At 42.1% G+C, this 25,046-nt stretch overlaps 1 protein-coding gene across 1 annotated transcript in view; it reads left to right on the forward strand.

Annotated features, from left to right (window-relative positions):
* Positions 1-14,726: 14,726 nt before the first annotated feature.
* LOC137523100 (phospholipase A2 inhibitor and Ly6/PLAUR domain-containing protein-like) overlaps positions 14,727-25,046 on the forward strand; it is a 39,771-nt gene continuing 29,451 nt past the window's right edge. Inside the window, exons 1-2 of the mRNA XM_068243315.1 lie at positions 14,727-14,831; positions 18,994-19,160. Of these exons, the coding sequence (XP_068099416.1) occupies positions 18,995-19,160 (166 nt within the window). The 5' untranslated portion in view covers positions 14,727-14,831; position 18,994. The remainder of the gene's footprint in view (positions 14,832-18,993; positions 19,161-25,046) is intronic.

Raw genomic sequence — 25,046 nt, forward strand, 5'->3', positions numbered from 1 at the left:
GGTTAAGGTTAGAAATAGTGGGCGGAGCCAAAAACAACTAACTTTTTACATTGGAAAATATAAACTGAAGCTTTTCTTACACTGTTAATGGCAGGGTTCTCAAACTTCACACAGTTGGTCACTGGGTGACTGGGATTAATATTCGGAAAAGTAGGTGGAGCCTACAAGAGCCAATCAAAATTCACCTATTGATTTTCAAGGGGAATATTGAAACTGCAGCCATTCTTACACTGTTAATGGCAGAGGCCTCAAACCTGCTACAGTCGGTCATTAAGTGTCTGGGGTTCAAATTCAGTAAAGGGGCGGAGCCAAACACTGCCAATCAGATTTCTTTGCTGGATAAACTGCTTCCATTAGCAGAATTTTGATGCTAGGAACCCAAAAGCTCACAAACTTGATCATTGAGTGACTGTGTGTCAAGGTTACAAAAACTGGGTGGAGTCAAAGACAGATTTTTCAGGGAAATTGTAAACTGCAGCCTTTCCTCACTGTTAATAGCAGGGTTCTCAAACTTTGCACAGCTGGTTACTGGGTGACTGGGATTAATATTCAGAAAACTGGGTGAAGCCTAAAAATGCCAATCAAAAATCACTTATCGCTTTTAAAGGAGAATATTAACATTGCTGCCATTCTTGCACTGTTAATGGCACAAGCCTCAAACCTGGTACAGTTGGTCATTGGGTCACTGGGGTTCAAATTCAGAAAAGGGGACAGAGCCACAAACAGTCAATCAGATTTGTTTCATTTCATGGGAAAGTACACATTATCGATGCCAAGGACCCCAAAGCTCACAAAATTGGTCATTGAGTGACTGTGTGTCCAGGTTACAAAAAGTGGGCGGAACCAAAACCAAATTTCACTGGGAAAATATAAACTGCAGACATTCTTACACTGTTAATGGCAGGGTTCTCAAACTGTGCCCAGATGGTCACTGGGTGACTGAGATTAATATTCAGGGAAGTGGGTGGAGCCTATAATAGCCAATAAAAATTCACCTGTTGATTTTCAAGGGGAATATTTAAATTGCTGCCATTTTTACACTGCCAATAGCAGATGCTTTAAACCTGCTGCAGTTGATCATTGGGTGACTGGAGTTCAAATGCTGGAGAGGGGGTGAAGCCGCAAACAGCCAATCTGATTTGTTTCATTTCATGGGAATATACAAATTATTGATGCCAAGGACCCCAAAGCTCACAAACTCGGTCATTGAGTGTTTGTGCGTTAGGGCTAGAAAGTAGGCGGAGCCAACAACAGTCAAATACATACACAGACAACGCCGGGTCATCAGTGGGTGGAGACAAATACAAATTTCCCTGGGAAAATGTAAACTGCAGCCATTCTTACACTGTTAATGGCAGGGTTCTCAAACTTTGCACAGTTGGTCACTGGGTGACTGAGATTAATATTCAGAAAAGTGGGTGGAGCCTACAAAAGTGAATCAAACTTCACCTATTGCTTTTCAAGGGGAATATTTAATTGCTACCATTCTTGCACTGTTAATGGCACAGGCCTCAAACCTGGTACAGTTGGTCATTGGGTGACTGGGGTTCAAATTCAGAAAAGGGGGTGGAGCCACAAACAGCCAATCAGATTTTTTAATTTCAATGCAAATTATTTATACCAAAGACCGCAAAGCTCACACACTTGGTCATTGAGTAATTGTGTGTTAGGGCTAGAAAAAATGGGTGGAGACAACACCAGCCAAATACATACCCGGGCAACTCCGGGCAATCAGCTAGTATGTAATAAAACACTGATATTATTTTTTTTTTTTATGAGGAAATTTGCTATAGTTCTTATATATGAATTTGAAGTGTTAAAAAAGGATATATCATGCAAATAGGAAAATGTTTTAGAATCTGGTCACAGGATGCTTGTATTTAGCCAATGACTGGATGCTTTAACTTGGCCAGTGATTGTAAAATATATGTAGTCTATTCACTTAAATTATATTACATGAATGTTATAGGTATACTTCACTGTAACATAATTAGTTTGGTTGAAAAAAGATATCGGTCAATCAAGTTCAACCAGTTTATGTGGCTCGTGTGTTTTTTTTTTATTATTTTTTATGTAAAGAAAGTTATGTAACAGGTTTGTCTCATAAAATAAACAGAAACTGATATTGTGCTGTTCAGCTAAATCCGGTTTAGTGCTGCTAGCTTCATTTATTACTGTTCAAAGGTTCTCATACTTTATCAACTTGTTGGAATAAGCTCTGACAAAAAATTGCATATATAGTTGCAGGGCAGCACTAACACTCTAGCCTTGCAGAGAATCTCACCCAAGTCAACATCTGCAAGGAGTTGGTATGTTCCCGTTTCTGTGTGGGTTTCCTCCGGGCATTCCGGATTCCTCCCACATCCCCAAGACATACAGATAAGTTAATTGGCTTCTCCCTAAATTGGCCCTAGACTATGATACATGCACTACACGTTACAGACATAGACATATGACTATGGTAGGGATTAGTAGAGTTGTCCTGAACGGTTCAGCCGCGAACATCGGTGGTTCGCCTTCAAGTCAAAATGCGAACTGTATGGTGAGTTCGACCCGCCCCTATACTACATCATTGGGCTAAACTTTGACCCTCTACATCACAGTCAGCAGACACATGACAGCCAATCAGGCTGCACTCCCTCCTGGAGCCCCCCTCCCCCCCTTATATAAGGCAGCTGCGTCGGCCATTATCTCACTCAGTGAGAGAAGGGAGAGAGTTGCTGCAGAGATAGGGAAAACTTAGTTAGGCTCTTGTAGCTTGCTCCTAGCCAATATTTATTGCTGAAAAGCACCACAAAACAGCTCTTTTCAGAGCTAATGTTCTTATAATGTGCATTATACAGCCATGTGTGTAGCCCTGTGTGTCGCCGCTGGCCCTTGCTAATTGCTATACTGTGCAAGGCCCAGCACATTCAGTGCGAAAGCCGGCGGCTTCATCTATTACACTGCCGCCGGCTATATTTAATTAAATTAACCAAGTTGTAATACATTTGGCCGCAGCGAGATGGCCGTAAAATACATTGAACTTAGTGTAATCATTACATTTCTAACATTGGCCGCTGCGCTGCGGCCACTTCGCACATTGGCCGGCCAGAACCCGAAGTGGCTGGCCAGAACGCGAAGTGGCCACACTTCCGGTTCTGGCCGTAACATATACACATGCAAGATGTTTTAACCTCCCTAGCGGTAACCCCGAGTCAGGCTCGGGACAGAAATCTCCAGCTCTGAGCAGTAATCCTGAGTTGGATCCATCGAAGGTGTGAAATGTGCAGGGCTGCTGCAGATCTATCAAGCGGTATGATTTTTAGGGTCTGAAAGCTTGTGAAAAAATTGCAAAGCTTTTGGAAAAAGAATCTAGAAATAATCATACCGCCAGGGAGCACTTTAGGCCTCCAATTTAGCAATAAAATGTGATTTCTGCCCTTAAACCCTGCTTTAATAAAAAAAATGGATTTTTCCCTGTGTATCCCACTCCGCCATGCCCCAGGTGTTAGACCCCTTGAAACATATTTTCCATCACTTTAGTGGCCACAATTAATGTTTGTAGTTTTGAAGGTTCACCTTCCCATTGAAGTCTATGGCGGTTCGAAAGTTTGCATGTTCGCAAACTTTTTCCGCGTGTTCACGTTCGAGGTTTGTGAACCTAAAATCGGAGGTTGGAGACAACTCTAGGGACAGTTAAGTGACAAGACAATATATACTGTGTACAGCGCTGCATAATATGTAGACGCTATATAAATATAATATAACAGAGTAAGTGCCTCAACCTTCAAGCAAGAAGAAGAAGTAGTGCCCCGCCTCCAGGGCGTGCCTCAACCTTCAAGCCAGAAGAAGAAGTACTTTCCATGAGAAAATGTATGTGTGCTCAAACACCAAGTTTAACCCTAGCAAGTCTGGCTTTGCAAATCTGGCCGAATTGGCTATTCATGTGGCAATGCTCATGCAAATATGCATTTGCTTTTGCATGCCAAGCTATGCAGGGTCAAAAAAACAATACCGCAAAGCGGTCACCCTGTGTGAATTAGTTCATGCTACAGTAGCACTATCCAGGAGCGCCCCGGGGAGGCTTCCCAATGCCCCCATACAACCGGGGGGACCGCAGGGTCCCAGGCTCTCTCACTGCTCGGGAACCACAGCGGCACCCCAGAAGGGGAGGCTGGGTGGCGCAGCCGACCCCCCCAAGCGTCGCCAGCGCCGGGGAGAGCCGTCCGCACTCACCTCCCAATTAGTGTTGGGCGAACAGTGTTCGCCACTGTTCGGGTTCTGCAGAACATCACCCTGTTCGGGTGATGTTCGAGTTCGGCCGAACACCTGGTGGTGTTCGGCCAAACTGTTCGGGGTTCACCCAAACTGTTGAATGCATGGCCGAACATGGCCGAACAGGGCCCCTGTTCGGCCGAACAGGGCCCTGTTCGGCCGAATACTGCCCCCCTATGGGGTCGCAGGCATAAGGGGGGAGCATGCCCCGGTCGCGGGGGGGGGGTCGGAAATTCCCCCCACCCCCTCCGCTAGCGCTCCCCCCTCTGCCCGCTTCCCCATAAAAAAAGTTATAGTACCTGGTGCCTGGTGGCTGGCAGTGGAGTGAGGAGGAGGAGGAGGAGTCCGAGTAGCAGAGTGGCGTTGAGGCCGGGCAGCGGGCGGTTCGGGCGGTTCAGCGCTAGTACCTTGTGGTACTTCCGCCCTTTCTCTGACCTCACGTCCTCTGCGTGATGACGCATACGAGGGTACGCGTGATGCGTACCCTCGTATGCAGAGGACGTGAGGTCAGAGAAAGGGCGGAAGTACCACAAGGGTACTAGCGCTGAACCGCCCGCTGCCCGGCCTCAACGCCACTCTGCTACTCGGACTCCTCCTCCTCCTCCTCACTCCACTGCCAGCCACCAGGCACCAGGTACTATAACTTTTTTTATGGGGAAGCGGGCAGAGGGGGGAGCGCTAGCGGAGGGGGTGGGGGGAATTTCTGACCCCCCCCGCGACCGGGGCATGCTCCCCCCTTATGCCTGCGACCCCATAGGGCCCCCATGTTCGGGGGTCCCATTGACTTCCATTGAGTTCGGCGTTCGGGCCGAACATGCCGAACATCTGGCCCATGTTCGGCCTGTTCGGCCCGAACCCGAACATCCAGGTGTTCGCCCAACACTACTCCCAATATTAAAAACAGGCACTTACCTTAACGTCCATTGCGATCTGCTACATGTTAAACAAAGCACTTTTTGTCCTGCTATTAAGCTTCAAATCTGCAATCCAAACTGGAGATAACAGTATCTTTGTTTACATTCCAATGTTGATACATATATATAAATAAAGTGTAACAACAACAAAAAAAAGCCCTGCGTGAAGCTGACTGCTTCAAGCACACACTCAGTTCAGAACAACTTATTAGAGGATTTTAATATATAATTAAAAGCAGTTAAAATGAAATGCAATGATAGCTTTCGGGGCAAGAAAAACTGTACTTTAAAAACTTTTAATTTGTAGACAGACAGTATTTCTTATACACAGAAGCAAGTATAATAACTGTATGGGTAATAAAAAGTAAAAAAAACAAAACACTTTTTTATTGAATGTTATGTCAGAGTTTCAGACCAATTTAAAGAAAACCCAAGACAAAAAAAATGATACTTACCTAGGGCTTTCTCCTGCCCCATGGCCCACTATTACGTCCCTCACTGTCTTCCCAGGTGGCCTGCTGTCGGCCCCGGTAATGCTCCTGAAGTTACCTTTAAAGCGGAATATAACCCTGCATTTCAACTTTGCTCTAAAATATTATTTACAGCATATTATATGCAAAAAGCATTTTTTTTTTACTAGACCAGCATTGGAAGAGGTTTAAAGTTCCGTGGAGAGATATGCAGAAGTTCAGATTGTTACATTCTATTTAGTTAAATGTATCTATTGAGAAATGTTACACACTCTTTGGCTGTCCTCCAGCTCCTTCTCAGTGAGAGAGAGTGAGTCATATTCAACACTTAGATACATTTATGTAAACAAAATGTATTTATGTCAGCTTCGGATGCGTCTGCAGAAATCTTCAGAAATTTTAAAGCACTGTGTAACCCTTTTAATGCTGGTCTAGTAAAAAAAAAAATGCTGGTTGCATATAATATACTGTAAATAATGTTTTAGAGCAAAGTTGAAATGCAGGGTTATATTCCGCTGACAATTGTGGCATTTCAGCTGTGTAGCTATTGATACAGCATATATATATATATATATATATATATATATATATATATATATATATATATATATATATATATATATATATATATATATATATATACCAGCCATCCCGCGTCGTAGCATACGCCGCATCTTCTATCTATCTAATAGAGTACGTGCCTCAACCTTGAAGCAAGAAGAATAAAGGTGGGTACACACATCAGATAAAAGTCTTTGGAAAAATGAAAGATCACAGACCAATTTTACCCCCTTCCATGTAGTATCAGAGCCACACCTACACAGTCTATTCTATTGAGCTGCACTCCCCATTAGATAGAAATATTTGCAAGATGCTGCACACAAAGTTGCTGTACACATTCAAAAGATCATTATCTGCAAAAGATCCGTTCCTGCAAAAGATCAGTACCTACAAAATACATTCATAGTCTATATTTCCATGCGGATTATTGTGGACATTTTTCCGCATAAGGGCAGGGAATCCCGTTTTCGTTTTTTTGGCGAATTTTCATGAAAATCTTCAGAAATATTTGCGTTTTCGACCAGCATCGAAAATTCATTGTATGCGGATGCTTATGCCCTTATGCGGAAAAATGTCCACAATAATCCGCATGGAAATTCAATCTATGCGGACGTTTATACGGAAAAATGCCCACAATAATGCGCAAGAAACTTCTCTGAATGCGGGCGCTAATGCCCTTATGTGGAAAATGTCCGCAATCATACGCAAGTAATGCGAAAATGACTGGCCTTAGGCGAAAATTAACGTGAAAAAATTAGATGGAAAATTTGCCTGTCAAAACGAAATTAGGCGAAAATTCGGTAAAAATTTATCGAAACAAATTTTTGCATTTTCGCTCATCACTGGCATGTAGCAGGGCGACTGCTTTGCAGTATTGTTTTTTTGACCCTGCATAGTTTGGCATGCAAAAGCAAATGCATATTTGCATGAGCATTGCCTCGTGAATAGCCAATTAGGCCAGATTTGCAAAGCCAGACTTGCTAGGGTAGGCCTCTTTTCCACGGACAGTTGATAGGCAGTAACATGCCTCTCAAACTCTTACAACTGCTCACTACTGCCTGGTAACAGCTTGCTGCTGCCTGGAAACTGCTTGCTGCTGCCTGGTAACTGCTTGCTGCTGCCTGGTATCTGCTCGCTGCTGCCTGGTAACTGCTTGCTGCTGCCTGGTAACTGCTTGCTGCTGCCTGGTAACTGCTTGCTGCTGCCTGGTAACTGCTTGCTGCTGCCTGGTAACTGCTTGCTGCTGCCTGGTAACTGCTTGCTGCTGCCTGGTAACTGCTTGCTGCGCACACAGCTCAACAGTCCGTGGAAAAGAAGCCTAAAACTTGGTGATTGAGCACGCATACATTTTCTCATGCAAAGTACTTCTTCTTCTTGCTCGAAGGTTGAGGCACTTAGTCTATTATATATATAAATATATATATATATATATATATATATATATATATATATATATATATATATATATATATATATTTGGAATAACGTAGTGCAGTTATAAAACACCGAAAAATATATTTTTTTCTGTGTCCCGGTTAAAATAAAACCATATTCTAGTTGTGTATGTAACGTGCTATTATCTCCAGTCCAATCCACCATCCAATCCATGGCAATCTGGCTGCACTGCCTGCAGTTCATTGCTGCATGATGGCTACCTCACGGATTATGCAGTAATGCAAGTCATCGAGCGAAGCAATAATTGTAAAAGACAGCATGGTGCGCATGAGCGGACCAATGGGAATTCCAGTGATGTACTTCCTGTCTAGCAGGAATTACGTCACTAAGCAGGAGTGGTGCTATGCATATATGACCCTGTCCAGCAGAGAGTACGTCATGTCACTTAACGGGGGCGGTGCTATGCATATGGCCCTGTCCAGCAGAGAGTACGTCACGTCACTTAGCGGGGGCGGTGCTTTGCATATGACCCTGTCCAGCAAGGAGCAGTGGTGCTCAGCTGTATTCCGGATATCCGAACTACCCAGATAATCCAAACTTTTTCAACTATCCGAACTTTGGATAGCAATTCGGATATTATTTAAAATCCGAATAGACTATCTGAGCAAACTCGGATTTCCCATCTAAAATCCAAAATCCGGGCGGATAGTTAGTTCAGATATGAGAGAGAGAGAGAGAGAGAGAGAGAGAGAGAGAGAGAGAGAGAGAGAGAGAGAGAGAGAGAGAGATTTTACCTTCCAAAACGATTTGGAAGCATTTTAAAGGCCACTTACGGTTTTCTATCTGGATATCCGAATCCGACCGGATATTGGTTTCGGATATCCGATTCTACACGGATACCCAAAAGTTCGGATTCGGATATCCGATTCGGATCCGGATATCTGGGTATCTGGAGCCGAATCTATTCGGATTTTAAAAAGGGGTATCCGAGCACCCCTAGCAAGGAGTATGTTACTGAGCGGGCGGTGGTGCTATGCATATAAGCCTGTCCAGCAGGGGGTACGTCATTGAGTGGGGGGCAGCGCTATGCATATGACCCTGTCCAGCAGGGAGTACGTCACTGAGCTGGGGGCGGTGCTATGCATATGACCCTGTCCAGTAGGGAGTACATCACTGAGCTGGGGGCGGTGCTATGCATATGACCCTGTTCAGCAGGGAGTATGTCACTGAGCTGGGGGCAGTGCTATGAATATAACCCTGTCCAGCAGAGAGTATGTCCCTGAGTGGGGACGGTGCTATGCATATGACCTTGTCCAGCAGGGAGTAAGTCACTGAGCGGCGACAGTGCTATGCAAATGACCCTGTCAGCCAGGTTTTTGCATTGCAGTGGGATGCGTTAGGGGCATTGCACCGCAACCCAAAAACCTGGTGTAAAACTGGCCTGGAAGTTTTGAATCCAAATAACCAGAGATTCATCATGACAGCTGATATTTGTACAGACGGTTAACAGCAGCCTCTCTGTAGATGTCTCCCTCAAAGGTCTCCTGGCATCGTGAGATTGAATAATGCTGTTGTGTAAGGATCCCCTCTGTCGGTTGCAGTGGAGCTGCAACCGAGCAGTTTTGATTTCTCTGTTTGCATTTGTTTGCTTGGTTTTGATTGCATTTGCAAATAGTTTCATTGCCATTTGCAAACATCCTGCAGTGCAGAGCAGCTCAGAATGTTGTCATGAAGTCACCTATGGCTTGCTGCAGTTGATCTGCAGCCAGACAACTCTGGATTTCCTACATGCATGTTGTTGTTGCATAATATTGCATGCATTTGTAATGAGAGTCCTTTCCATTCACAGTCAGCTTGCAGCCTTCAATCAGACTAGCACAGGATTAAGTAATTGCCATTCAGCTGTGTGGGTGTTTGCAAGTCTGCTCTCATTGGTTGATGTCTATATAAGAACCTGCTCCTCCTCTCAGACCTTTCCCCTCATAGCATTCAGCTCTGCCTTAGCTGGGTCCTTAATGTGAAGTATAAATTGTTGCATTACCTTAAAGTTATGAATCAAGGAACATGCGCTAATATATGCTATTTTCTTTTATTCTAAATATACTTTTTCCATAAAATGACAATAAAACAGTATAAAATTCCTATAATCACCCTTACTAATTATGCATTATACACACTCTCATTCATACCATCCACATTCAAGAAATTCTCCAGATCTCGGAAAATTAACTAAAAAAGGATTAAGCAAATCCCAAATCTTGTGCAAAACTTTCAGATCCACAGTCAATATTGTGATCAGAAGAAAAGGGGATTAATTATCCAATATGCATAAAATAGATTGCAATCAATTGTGGGCGTAATCTAGGTTGCAAGACTCCCAACCGTTAAGTCTGTTACTGTGGGACCCGTCTTGTTAGTATACAACGGGTTTGGTGTAAGTCTTTTATACTTCTTCAAATAATAATTAGGTACATTGTCTCATCAAGGGATACCTTTAAACAGTCTGGTGTCACTCCGTTTGTACAGCTGCGTATACAGCTAAAAGACTTCTGAGCTCTGGCTCTCCGTGTAGCTGTTCTGCAGTATCCGTGGGCATACGTCAATTCCTACTGCTAGTTCCAGGACGACGCTCGCTCTTCCGGATCTCACCGCTATCAGCTGCTTTTCGGTGACGTCACCTTAAAGATAGAGGAGCTTGTGTATATGTGATTGGCCGCTGAGCGCTTCCACAGCCTTCCACACTCCTGAATCCTTCATAAAACGGAGAATATAATCTTATTTACACCTCAACGCGTTTCTGCTAATAAACGTTAGCCTTCTTCAGGAGGAACAGTCTCATTTCACCGGAGTCGTCTGTTATACTGGTTGTCCTGACCATAAAGCCGCCCATATATAGGATTCTCTCCTCCCACAATCCAAGCATTGTGGGTATATGCAAATTAATCTCTCTACCTGTTTTAACCTCTTCCATACCCTCATTCAATCCATCCTATATTCACATACATGTGAGCAGCAATTGCAAGGGTTAATTGTTAAAAACATATTATTTAAAAAAATGCAAAAGTTTCCATCTCGCTATTTAACCCTTTAGGGATTAATGTATCCAATTGGAAGATCCACTTAGACTCATTCCTAGACATTTTCTTAATAAAATCACCCCCTCTTAAGCTTTTCGTTATCACTTCCAGACCAAAAAAGATGGTACCTCTTAGGGTTCCCCCATGTTTCTCTTTATAATGGTTAGAGAGTGGGTGTTTTTCATTTTTCTTTATGATGTTCTTAAAATGTTCACCAATACGTGTATGTAGTGCCCGTTTGGTTCTACCTACATACAATTTACAGCATGAACACTGTATACAATATATGACCCCACTGGTATTACAGGTAATAGAGTCTTTCATGTTATAGCACACCCCACCTGCTGTTGTCACTTCCATGATTCTACCAGGGTTGTGTGTCGCCTTACAGCCAACACACAAACCACATCTGATGAATCCATTTTTCCTTTTCGATTCTGTTACATCTCTTTTACTTTCATTTGCAGCTGTAGCTATTGATAGCCCAATATTTGGAGCCTTTCTGAAAATTAGTCTAGGGATTTCCGGCAATAAGTCACCCAAGATTTTATCCTCTTTTAATACCCTCCAATGTTTTTTCACAATACCTGCTATCGATTTCGATTGAGAGGTATATTGGAGGACAAGAGGAAGATCCACATTACTTTTTTCTGTCTTGACTTTTGGAGCCAACAAATCTTCTCGACTCTGTTTCTCTATAAGGCTTCTAGATTCCTCAATCTGGTCTCTTGGGTAACCTTTTTCCAGAAGACAGTCCATTAGTCCATCCGCTTCTATATTGTAATTTGTTATCTCTGTGCAATTACGGCGTAGCCTCGTGAACTGTCCCCTGGGAATACCATTTAGCCACCTTGGCAAATGGCAGCTACTGTAAAGAATATAACTGTTTACGTCAACATTTTTCTGGAAGGTCTTGGTCTTTAAAATTCCTGATTCTATATATATTTCACCACCCACTCCATATATATTGTGGGTCTCCCAGTAAGACATAAATAAATTTGCGTTATTTAATTTATTTATGTCTTACTGGGAGACCCACAATATATATGGAGTGGGTGGTCCCGGTGCGAGCCGGGTCCAATGGCGTCGTTTTATAGACGATGTGCTGCTGATCTGGCAAGGTGACCGAAGCTCACTGGAACAATTTGTGAGCACTGTTAATGATAATGACTGGAATATAAAGTTCACTGCAAATATAAGTGATCAAAGGATTAATTTCTTGGATTTAGAAATATATATAGAATCAGGAATTTTAAAGACCAAGACCTTCCAGAAAAATGTTGACGTAAACAGTTATATTCTTTACAGTAGCTGCCATTTGCCAAGGTGGCTAAATGGTATTCCCAGGGGACAGTTCACGAGGCTACGCCGTAATTGCACAGAGATAACAAATTACAATATAGAAGCGGATGGACTAATGGACTGTCTTCTGGAAAAAGGTTACCCAAGAGACCAGATTGAGGAATCTAGAAGCCTTATAGAGAAACAGAGTCGAGAAGATTTGTTGGCTCCAAAAGTCAAGACAGAAAAAAGTAATGTGGATCTTCCTCTGGTCCTCCAATATACCTCTCAATCGAAATCGATAGCAGGTATTGTGAAAAAACATTGGAGGGTATTAAAAGAGGATAAAATCTTGGGTGACTTATTGCCGGAAATCCCTAGACTAATTTTCAGAAAGGCTCCAAATATTGGGCTATCAATAGCTACAGCTGCAAATGAAAGTAAAAGAGATGTAACAGAATCGAAAAGGAAAAATGGATTCATCAGATGTGGTTTGTGTGTTGGCTGTAAGGCGACACACAACCCTGGTAGAATTATGGAAGTGACAACAGCAGGTGGGGTGTGCTATAAAATTAAAGACTCTATTACCTGTAATACCAGTGGGGTCATATATTGTATACAGTGTCCATGCTGTAAATTGTATGTAGGTAGAACCAAACGGGCACTACATACACGTATTGGTGAACATTTTAAGAACATCATAAAGAAAAATGAAAAACACCCACTCTCTAACCATTATAAAGAGAAACATGGGGGAACCCTAAGAGGTACCATCTTTTTTGGTCTGGAAGTGATAAAGAAAAGCTTAAGAGGGGGTGATTTTATTAAGAAAATGTCTAGGAATGAGTCTAAGTGGATCTTCCAATTGGATACATTAATCCCTAAAGGGTTAAATAGCGAGATGGAAACTTTTGCATTTTTTTAAATAATATGTTTTTAACAATTAACCCTTGCAATTGCTGCTCACATGTATGTGAATATAGGATGGATTGAATGAGGGTATGGAAGAGGTTAAAACAGGTAGAGAGATTAATTTGCATATACCCACAATGCTTGGATTGTGGGAGGAGAGAATCCTATATATGGGCGGCTTTATGGTCAGGACAACCAGTATAACAGACGACTCCGGTGAAATGAGACTGTTCCTCCTGAAGAAGGCTAACGTTTATTAGCAGAAACGCGTTGAGGTGTAAATAAGATTATATTCTCCGTTTTATGAAGGATTCAGGAGTGTGGAAGGCTGTGGAAGCGCTCAGCGGCCAATCACATATACACAAGCTCCTTTATCTTTAAGGTGACGTCACCGAAAAGCAGCTGATAGCGGTGAGATCCGGAAGAGCGAGCGTCGTCCTGGAACTAGCAGTAGGAATTGACGTATGCCCACGGATACTGCAGAACAGCTACACGGAGAGCCAGAGCTCAGAAGTCTTTTAGCTGTATACGCAGCTGTACAAACGGAGTGACACCAGACTGTTTAAAGGTATCCCTTGATGAGACAATGTACCTAATTATTATTTGAAGAAGTATAAAAGACTTACACCAAACCCGTTGTATACTAACAAGACGGGTCCCACAGTAACAGACTTAACGGTTGGGAGTCTTGCAACCTAGATTACGCCCACAATTGATTGCAATCTATTTTATGCATATTGGATAATTAATCCCCTTTTCTTCTGATCACAATATTGACTGTGGATCTGAAAGTTTTGCACAAGATTTGGGATTTGCTTAATCCTTTTTTAGTTAATTTTCCGAGATCTGGAGAATTTCTTGAATGTGGATGGTATGAATGAGAGTGTGTATAATGCATAATTAGTAAGGGTGATTATAGGAATTTTATACTGTTTTATTGTCATTTTATGGAAAAAGTATATTTAGAATAAAAGAAAATAGCATATATTAGCGCATGTTCCTTGATTCATAATTTTCTGTATTTTATTTTAGGGGTTTTGGGAACCCCCTGTTTGGAACCTGCAGCTTAGTTAACCCCTAAAGCGCCGCTTCATTTACATTCTTTGATAATTTTGTTGCATTACCTTGCCTTGCTTTGTTGCCTGGACATTTGCTGTACCCGTGAGGGTACAGTGAAATCCTTCCCTGCTAGCTTGATACTGCCTTCACTATGCTGGTGAGTGGTAGTATTCCTGCTATTGCTTTTCCTGTGGACATAATTGTGGCAGCGGTTGCTTTTGGTTACACTCCTTCCAGTCCATCTTGTCTGTGCCTGTGTGAATGCTTGCTATCGCTGGGACAGCGATTATATTGGCAAACAGTCGCACTGAGCAGCCATTGTGTTTTGTTTATTGTGGCGGTTATTGAAAGCTCAGAGCTGCGGTTGCTCCAAGCCATATTGCTACCTTGTTCATGCTTCCTGGTGTGATCTGTGTCTTCTCCTCCACAAGTGCATTTCACAGTATTTTGTCCAGCTGCATAGTCTTGCCTTGTGGGCTCTGGTGGTACTCTTGTTTTCCTGGCCTCAGTTTCTATACCTGGGGTAACCGAAGTCAGGAGACATAACAAGTGTCCTGTTCAAGTGGGGGCTTGTCTATAGGTGAAGACGTGGTTCAGGCTCAGAGTCACAGCAATAGATTGGGGCATAGAGACTGAAGGAAAACAAGATATCTGCCAGGCCTTACACGTTGTCTGATTTTGGCACAGCTACATCTACAGCTAACGCTTGTTCAGGAAGTCATGCGTTTTGTTTAAAGAACCACCTCTCAGATCTGTTAATTTTATTCTTCCTGGTTCCTGTTCACAGCTCAGTCTGAGCTACAAGAGAAGCAAGTGGAAATCTGCCCGGAGGCTTCACTGACAAACTGACTCCACAAGGCAGTAAGAAAGGTGATAATCTGAGTTGGTCCCTGCAGCAGTACAAGGTAATGTATAAACCAGCTGCAGCTAGCTACTGCATGTGTTTTGCATACTTAAAAAAATGTGCCAGGTTAGTTTAAAAAACTACATAAACCTAAAACATTCCAGCATAAGGACAGATACTAAACAGTATACAGTCATGATCAGATAAAACAAGTCAGTGCGTGCAATGTTAATAAACAAATGATCTAGTCTGGGTGATGTCTGGAAGTGAATAAGGCGACTTTCAGATGGACGCCTGAACCGCGCGTTGGCCGAGCAGTTAATCTTCCTGTCTGCTGCCTGCCAGTGCAATTCTGGTGCAATTTAGATGCAATTTGCATGTTCTGTTCCTTTAAATTTGTAGAGACACACTTATGCAGCCAGTTGTAAGTCAGGTGATACCTGCTTTTAAAGAGAACCTGAGGTGGGTTCTAAGAATCCTATTACCACACAGATATGATGCCCAGCCTCTGTTGCTATACAGTCCCCCCCCCCCCCCCCCTGTGCTCTGCTTGCCCCCATAAATCAAACACTGTGCTAAGCAACATCGCTAGCTGGCCTTTTACCTCTGTACTGTCATTCTTGCCACTCCCCCGCCTCCTCTATGTCACCGCTCCCCGCCTGCATCCCTTCCCTTGAATCAGCAGGAAGGGACGCAGGCGGGGAGTGGCAGCATAGAGGAGGCGGGGGAGCGGCGAGAATGACAGTACAGAGGTAAACAGCCAGCTAGCGATGTTGCTTAGTACAGCATTTGATTTATGGGGGCAAGCAGAGTGATAGGATTCTTAGAACCCACCTCGGGTTCTCTCTAATAGCAGACACCTTCTTTGTTTCTCCTGTGCAACGTAGTCAAATGAAAGGTGGAGGGGCGCTCAATCAAAAAGAGAAGCTTCTGTGTGCCCAAGCCAAAGATCTCAGTACCAATGAGATCTGTAGAAATGTACACAAAAAGGCTGGCGGCACAAAAAGTAGCAGTACACATGAGTGCTTTATTAGAATGTCATTAAAAAGACACAACTTTCAGTATAAAAATAGGCTATGGTGGCAACAGCCCGCTGTTTCGAGCTCTAAAGCTCTTTTTCAAGCCACTCAGCCTTAATAAAATCACAGGCAACACATGCTTATATAGTAACAAACTGTCACATTAGCCAATCAATTCAAAGTTGCAATAGCCAATCAAATGGTTCAAAGGGAGGAACGGATCTGATGGGGAACATGTAAGAATAAAGCTACCTACCATACAGAAGCCATGGCATGTATTATCTAGCAGCAGCAGCGCAGCGAGAGCTGTATAACTTACGCATCACAGAATAATGTCAGCTGACTCTGACGTCAACAGGTGGGAGGGGAAGCGCCGCATCACTATCAGAGCAACCAATAGGACAATAGACTGGCCACCCTACTGTTAGTTAAAACCAAAACAGGCCAGCGACCCAATCACAAAGCGCAACAGCGCTGATGGCATAAGTGCGGCTCCTCCCACTGCTGTACCTAAGGCAGATTCCCCTGCGTGATAAGCAAACACAAATCGATCTTAGTCATAGGAGAGCAGTGTATATATATATATATATATATATATATATATATATATATATATATATATATATATATATATATATAGTGGGTTGCAAAAGAATTCTCCCCCTAGAAGTTTTCCACATTTTGTCACATTACTGCCACAAACATGCATCAATTTTATTGGATTTCCACGTGAAAGACCAATACAAAGTGGTGTACACGTAAGAAGTGGATCGAAAATCCTACATCATTCCAAATATTATTTACAAATAACTGCAAAGTGGGGTGTGCGTAATTAATCGGCCCCCTGAGTCAATACTTTGTAGAACCACTTTTTGCTGCAATTACAGCTGCCAGTCTTTTAGGGTATGTCTCTGCCAGTTTTGCACATCTAGTGACTGAAATCCTTGCCCATTCTTCTTTGCAAAACACCTCTAGCTCATTCAGATTAGATGGACAGCGTTTGTGAAGAGCAGTTTTCAGATCTTGCCACAGATTCTCGATTGGATTTAGATCTGGACTTTGACTGGGCCATTCTAACACATAGATATGTTTTGTTTTAAACCATTCCATTGTTGCCCTGCCTTTATGTTTAGGGTCAATGGCCTCAATTCACTAAGCTTATCTCCTGTCTTTAATAACATTTCTAGAGTTATCACCATGGTGATGAGGCATGTAGTATTCAGGAAACATTTTACCTCAGGCAAACCTAAAGTTAACTCTTCTGTCTTTAAGTTAACTCTTCAATCCTTAAAATAACTCCAGAGTTAAAGACAGGCTGTTTATTAACTGCTTGTGAAAATAACTACAGAGAAGGTAACATAAGGAATGAAGAGATAAGATAACTCTCTCACTGTGTGGAGGTAAGTTTTCTCTTGCCTTATAATCTCCAGCATGATCTTAGTGAATTGAGGCCATAGTCCTGCTGGAAGGTGCACCTCCGCCCCAGTCTCAAGTCTTTTTCAGTCTCCAAGAGGTTTTCTTCCAAGTTTGCCCTGTATTTGGCTCCATCCATCTTCTCATCAACTCTGACCAGCTTCCCTGTCCCTGCTGAAGAGATGCACCCCCCGAGCATGATGCTGCCACCACCACATTTGACAGTGGGGAAGGTGTGTTCAGAGTGATGTGCAGTGTTAGTTTTCTGCCACACATAGCGTTTTGCATTTTGGCCAAAAAGTTCCATTTTGGTCTCATTTGACCAGAGCACTTTCTTCCACATGGTTGCTGTGTCCCCCACATGGCTTGTGGCAAACTGCAAACGGGACTTCTTATGCTTTTCTGTTAACAATGGCTTTCTTCTTGCCACTCTTCCATAAAGGCCAACTTTGTACAGGAAGCTGGCTGTTGACTCACGGACTCAGAGCGGAGGGAGTCCCTGAACTGCCCTGAGCCAGTAGCTGGTAGCTGTTCCTGTGTGTGAGGTCCTGCGAGCGGTGCATGCACTAACTGCATACACCGCTGAGATGCTGCTGGGGGCTGTCTGCTAGCCGCGTGTGCCCTGCGGGTCACCAAACATGACCGCAAGCCCTCATCCACACTCACCCTCCTCACCAGGGAGGAAGAGAGCAGGCGGGTGACTTTAGGGGCAAAACAAAAAATTAAAAAGTCCGGAGCCCTGTTGCCGTGGCGACCCCTACGGCTTATCTAATAAAGTACTATCTAATCATCATCTAATAAAGTACTATCTAATCATCATCTAATAAAGTACTATCTAATCATTATCTAATACTATTATCTAATCGTTATCTAATTCTATTATCTAATCATTTTATTTTTTCTTTTTCAGTACTTTATTCTGGTAATGTATTTATTATTATGTATTATTTATTTCCCTTACAGTGAACCAGAGTTGAAAATAAACTGATGGGATAAACAATTATATTTTATCCTCCTACTCCTCAAAATGACTTTTTTAATTATCCCAAGGTTTTCTTTTATATTTATTATTAATATTATTATTATTAATATTGATGTATAAAGCGCCAACATATTTTGTGGCGCTGTACAAAGTCAGAAACAAACATGGGGTACATAATACAGACAATGGTGTACACTAATATACAAGATACATAATTAGTGACAATATACAAAAATGATACAAAATACAGAATACAAAATAGAGAATTGGTAATGACAGTGATAAAGGTAACATGATAAATAAACTGTATCATAATTTCCAAGACACAAAAAGGGGGATATCTACTTTAAACAAAGTAGGATGAATGCTTTACTGCCTCTAATCACTGGTAGCCTATTAAGTGTCCCAGAGTTAGAAAAAGGTCTATAGTTCATGTATTTTATCTCTTCCTGCCCTCAGAAGTTGTATTCTGCCAGGAAAACTTTTTTTTGGCTGTAACTTGCTTATCAGTGATGATTACTCTATTCCCGACAAGGTACAAACGAGACAGAAGCTGTCACTTCCATGCCTAGAAATTAACTCTTTCAGGCAGCAAAATAAAACGTAAAGTAAAAGTGCCTGGTTATTAATATGCTTTGTACTGTACATACACATGTTTATTTCATCATGTCACATATCGGCTCGGGTACACTTTAAACAGGTTATAAGCAGTTTATTTTCCCCTCTCTCACTTACTCTCTGTTATTTATGATGGGTTTGAACAATCTGTGCTTTTTCACATTGGCCAAGATAAGAATTTATTTCCACAGAATGAAGAGTTTTCCCAAACGACAACATCCTCTGAAGGCTGAGATGGATATTCTGCAGCAGCCTCACTGCCCGATGGATGGAAAAGTGCAGATGTATAGAACTTCTACTATCCGTAGGACTTATACCATTGTATTCCTCAGTGTTATGGCTGCATTTGTGTCACAAGGTATGTGTATTCTTATAAGGGCCCATATGTTTTTTTTCTCCTGAGTTCCTTCCTTGGTGATAATTTCAAACTTGTCAATAATGAGAAGAGAAAAGAGAAGATGAAAAATTAACTCCTAGGAGAAAACTCATGAGAAAAGTGATTGCATATGGGCCAAAGTATCATTCCTATGTAGAGATGGGCCGGACCTCCGATTTTCGGTTCGCGAACCCTGTTCTCCTAGGTGATATTTTCAAACCAATAAAATGCCTATTAAATCCCAGCAATAAAAAAAAAATACTTTTAAATAATTTTGATAGCACCTTTTCACCTACCTTTTTGTTCTGTTTCCATTGCAATATGAAGAAAAGTTATTCTAAATCCTCGAAATAATTTTGGCGGGAATTTTTCACCTCATATTTGGTACTTTTGAATGCAGAGTGCTGAAAAAGCATTTTAAACAGAAGATAAAAAATAATTTCCTAGGAGAAAACTTAAAGAAAACCTCAAGTGAAAATAAACATATGAGATAATGAATTGTATGTGTAGTACAGCTAAATAATCAAACATTAGTAGCAAAGAAAAAAGTCTCATTGTTTTCCAGTACACAAAGAGATCTGTAAAAAAAAAAAAACTTCAGTTATCACATGTTCTGACCATACCTCCATTTCTCTAGTAATTTCTAACCAGCATACTCAGTCTATAGGTAACAATTGGAGGATGAGTAATAATTTAGTTCAACACCGTATAAAAAAAAATAAAAAACAATAAAAGAAGCCATTACAGACTTTTTTGACCGCAGGAGTGTTACACTCCGATCCCAAACAAATAGCAGACACCCTGAGTGACTTCTATGCTGATTTATATCAGTGATGCTCATCCGGATTTCAGATATCCGGACTACCCAGATAATACAAACTTTTTTCACCTTCAATGGCAAAAATCCGAGAGAGAGAGAGAGAGAGAGAGAGAGAGAGAGAGAGAGAGAGAGAGAGAGAGAGAGAGAGAGAGAGAGTTTTAAAGGCAACTTCCGGTTTTCTATTCGGATATCCGAAACCAACCGGGTATTGGGTTCTACTCGGATACCCAAAAGTTCGGATTCGGATATCTGATTCGGATCCGGATATCTGGGTATCCGGATCCGAATCTATTCGGATTTTAAAAAGGGGTGTCTGAGAACCCCTGATTTATATAATCTACACAAAGATCCAAACACAGCAATCGATCCCCTCAGATATAAATAACTAGCTGATGACCTGATATTGTCCAGGTATGTATTTGGCTGCTGTTGGCTCTGCCCACTTTTTCTAACCTTAACACACAAACAGTCAGTGACCAAGTTTGTGAGCTTTGGGGGTCATTGGCATCAATAATTTGTATTTCCCCATTGAAATGAAACAAATCTGATTGGCTGTATGTGGCCCCATTCCCTTTTTTGAATTTGAACCCCTGGCACACAATGACCAACTATACCAGGTTTAAGGCTTGTACCATTAACAATGCAAGAATGGCAGCAATTTAAACATTCCCTTTGAAAATCAATAGGTGAATTTTGATTGGATTTTGTAGGCCCCACCCACTTTTATGAATATTTATCTCAGTCACCCAGTGACCAACTGTGCAAAGTTTAAGAATCCTGGCATTAAAGTGTAAGAATGGCTGCAGTTTACATTTTCCCAGTGAAATGTGTATTTGTGTCCACCCACTTTTTCTAACCTTGACACACAGTCACTCAATGACCAAGTTTGTGAGCTTTCAGGTTCCTGGCATCAAAATTGTGCTAATGGAAGCAGTTTATCCAGCAAAGAAATCTGATTGGCAGTTTTTGTTTTTGCCCCCTTTAGTGAATTTGAACCACAGTCACCCAATGACAGACTTTGCCAGATTTGAGGCCTCTGCCAATAACCACATAGGAATGGAAGCGATGTAAATATTCCTCTTTAAAATCATTAGATGACATTTGATTGGCTGTTGTAAGCTCCACCCACTTTGATGAATATTAATCCCAATCACCAACTGTGTCAAGTTTGAGAACCCTGCTAGTAACATTGTAAGAATGGCTGCAGTTTATATTTTCCCATGTAAAAAATGTAGTTGTTGGCTCTGCCCACTTTTTAAAACCTTGACACACGGTCACTCCATAACCAAGTCTGAGAGCTTTGTTGTCCTTGGCATCAATCATTTAAATTTTCCCACTGAAATGAAACAAATCTGATTAGCTGTTTGTGACTCTACCCACTTTTCAAAATGTGAACCCAGTCACCCAATCACTGACTCTACCAGGTTTGGCTGTTGTAGGCTCCATCCACTTTCTAAATATTTATCCCAGTCACCCAGTGGCCAACTGTGTCAAGTTTGAGAACCCTGCCATTAAATTGGACCTGAACTCAGAACTCCTCTCTGCTCTAAAAGATACACAACCGCATAAAACCTTTAAACAAAAAAACATGTCTTTGTTACAGCTGATACAAATCCTAAAAAAACCGCACAGTTTCTACTTCCTGATTCATGGAAGCAGATATACTGTTTACAGCCTGTGCTTTCAAATGGGCTTATCTGCTTATCTGCTATAGGCAGTCAAGTGACACAGGGAAGGGATCAAATTACAGCTAGTGATTAGACACAAATGAGGGGGAATTACACAGGCTAAACTTTTTAAATACACACAGGGTGCATTTCTGTTATGTTTTCCTTCTGCCCTGTGCAAAAGTTCAGGTCCACTTTAACAGTGTAAAAATCGCTGCAGTTTATATTTTCCCATGGAAAAAGTTGTTTTTGGCTCCACCCAATGTTTGTATCCTTGACATACAGTCACTCAATGACCAATTTTATGAGCGTTACGATCCTTGTTAACAATATTTGCATTTTCCCATTGAAATTAAACAAATCTGATTGGCTGTTTGTCTCTCCACCCCTTTCCAAAATTTGAACTCCAGTCATCAAATGACCAACGGTACCAGGTTTGAGGCCTCTGCCATTATAAGTGTAAGAATAACATCAATTTAAATATTCCCCTTGAAAATCAGCAGGTGAATTTTGATTGGCTGTTGTAGGCTCCAACCACTTTACTGATTATTAATCCTAGTCACCCAGTGACCAACTGTGTGAAGTTTGAGAACCCTGCCATAAACAGTGTAAGAATAGCTGCATTGTATTCTCTCAGTAAAATGTGTTTTTGTGTGTTTTTGGCTCTGCCCACTTTTTGTAACCTTGACACACAGTCACTCAATGACCAAGTTTGTGAGCTTTTGGGTTCCTGGCATCAAAAATGTGTGAATGAAAGAAGTTTATCCACCAAAGAAAACTGATTGGCTGTTTGTGGCTCCACCCACTTTTCTGAATATAAATCTCCAGTCACCCAGCGGCCAACTGTGTCAAGTTTGAGAATCCTGTCATTAACAGTGTAAGATTGACTGCAGTTTATATTTTCCCATGTAAAAAGTTACCTGTTTTTGGCTTTGCCCACTGTTTCTAATCTTGGCACACAGTCACTCAATGACCAAGCTTATGAGATTTGGAGTCCTTGGCATCTATAATTTGTATTTTCCCATTGCAATTAAACAAATCTGGCTCTTGTGGCCCCACCCCCTTTTCAGAATTTGAACCCCAGTAATCCAATGACCAACTGTGTCAAGTTTGAGAACCCTGCCATTAGCAGTTTAATAATGGCTGCGGTTTATATTTTCCCATGTAAAAATGTAGTTGTTGGTTCCGCCCACTTTATCAAACCTTGCCACAAAGTCCCTCAATAACCAAGCTTGTGAGCTTTGTGGTTCTTGACATTGATAATTTAAATTTTCCCACTAATATAAAACAATCTGATTGGTTGTTTGTGGCTCTGCCCCCTTTTCAGAACGTGAACCACAGTCACCCAATGACCCATGTAAAAAGTGAATTGTTTTTGGCTCCATACACTGTTTCTAACCTTGACATACAGTCACTCAATGACCAAGTTTATGAGCTTTGGGATCCTTGGTATCAATAATTTGTATATTCCTATAGAAATGAAACAAATCTGATTGGCTGTTTGTGGCTCCTTCCACTTTCGGGAATTTGAATCCCAGTCACCCAGTGAATGACTGTACCAGATTTGAGGCATCTGCTATTAACAGTGTAAAAATGGCAGCAATTTAAATATTCCCCTTGAAAATCAACAGGTGAATTTTGATAGGCTGTTGTAGGCTCCACCCACTTCCCTGAACATGTATGCCAGTCACCCAGTGACCAACTATGCAAAGTTTGAGAACTTTGCCATTAACCATGTAAGAATGGCAGAGGCAGAGGCTTCAAACTTGCTACAGTCGGTTATTGGGAGACTGGGGTTCAAATTCACTAAAAAGGGTGGAGACACAAACAGCCAATCAGTTTTATTTGGTGGATAAACTGCTTCCATTTACACATTTATGATGCCAAGGAACCCGAAAGCTCATAAACTTGGTCACTGAGTGACTGTGTGTCACGAATACAAAAAGTGGGCGGAAAACAAATTTTACTCAAAAATATAAACTGCAGCCATTCTTTTACACTGTTAATTGCAGTGTAAGAATGCTGTGGGTTAGTATCAAATCTTCTTTTTTAACTGCTCTGGTTGTGTGTTAAGGTTAGAAAAAGTAGGCAGAGCCAACACCAGACACACACATGCATACCCGGGCAGAGCCAGGTCATCAGCTAGTACTAAATATATACATCTGGCAAGGAAAAAAAACAAGGTTGGCTAAGAACCTAATGACCCTTGAAAGAAAATTAGGAGGCCTAGGTCTTCCCTGCCTCATTTCTTACAGGAAAGCCACATTGCTTGATCAAATCTCTGCATTCTTTAACCTCTCACCAGACAAACAATGGGTTAAAATGGAAAACAGCTCCATACAGAGAGGTTCTACTTTGTCCTGGTTATACGCAACAGCAATGTGTCGTCATCCTCCAACTTCACAACTTTCCACACTTCAAGAGAGTTTCATAGTTTCGCAGCGAAAAAGAGGGACACCAAGAGCCCAATATAGTGTAGTATTTGTTAAAAACGTGGAGATTAAATATGTAAGTATATTTAATATTCACAAACCAGGATTACCATCCAGGTAACCACTGTACAAGCAGGTGGGAAAATTAGACCTGTCCCCACCCAGGATTAAGAAGTCGCTCTCTGTAGATAGAAAAGAAAGGAGGCCAATTGCCTTCCACCAAGGGTGGACTTAAAGTAAACTTGTACTGAAAAAAAGTTCCCCTGGGGGGGTACTCACCTCAGTAGGGGAAGCCTCTGGACCCTATTGAGGCTTCCCCCATCCCCCCGTGTCCCACTGCGGTCTCGCTGCAGCCCACAGAATGAACAGGTGACAATTTGTCGGCCTGTGCAATATTTACCTTTTCTGGCTCCAGCGAGGGCGCTGTTGCGGCTCTTCTGACGGAGATAGGCGAAAATAGCCGATCTCCACTGGCTCCGCTCTACTGCGCAGACTTGCGCCTGCGCAGTAGAGTGGCCCGACTGAGATCGGCTATTTTCGCCTATCTCCATGCAGAGAGTGGATACTGCGCCTGCGCTGGAGCCCAGGAGGTAAATATTTATATCGCCGCCACTCCGGGAGGATTTTCGCCGCCGCCGTGGGACCGAGGAGGACGGGGGAAGCCGAAATAGGATCCAGAGGCTTCCCCCATCCGAGGTGAGTACCCCCAGGGGAGGTTTTTTCATTACAGTGTTTCTTTAAAGAGGAACTCCAGCCTAAACAAACATACTGCCATTAAGTTACATTAGTAATGTTAATTAAAATAGATAGGCAATGTAACCTCTTACCCACACTGTTTTAAAAGAACAGGCAAATGTTTGATTTCATGATGGCAGCCATCTTTTTGGTTGAAAGGAGGTGACAGGGAGCATGAGACACAGTTCCAACTGTCCTGTGTCCCGAGCACCTC

This window comes from Hyperolius riggenbachi, chromosome 6, assembly GCF_040937935.1.
Source record: "Hyperolius riggenbachi isolate aHypRig1 chromosome 6, aHypRig1.pri, whole genome shotgun sequence".
Lineage (NCBI taxonomy): Eukaryota > Metazoa > Chordata > Amphibia > Anura > Hyperoliidae > Hyperolius > Hyperolius riggenbachi.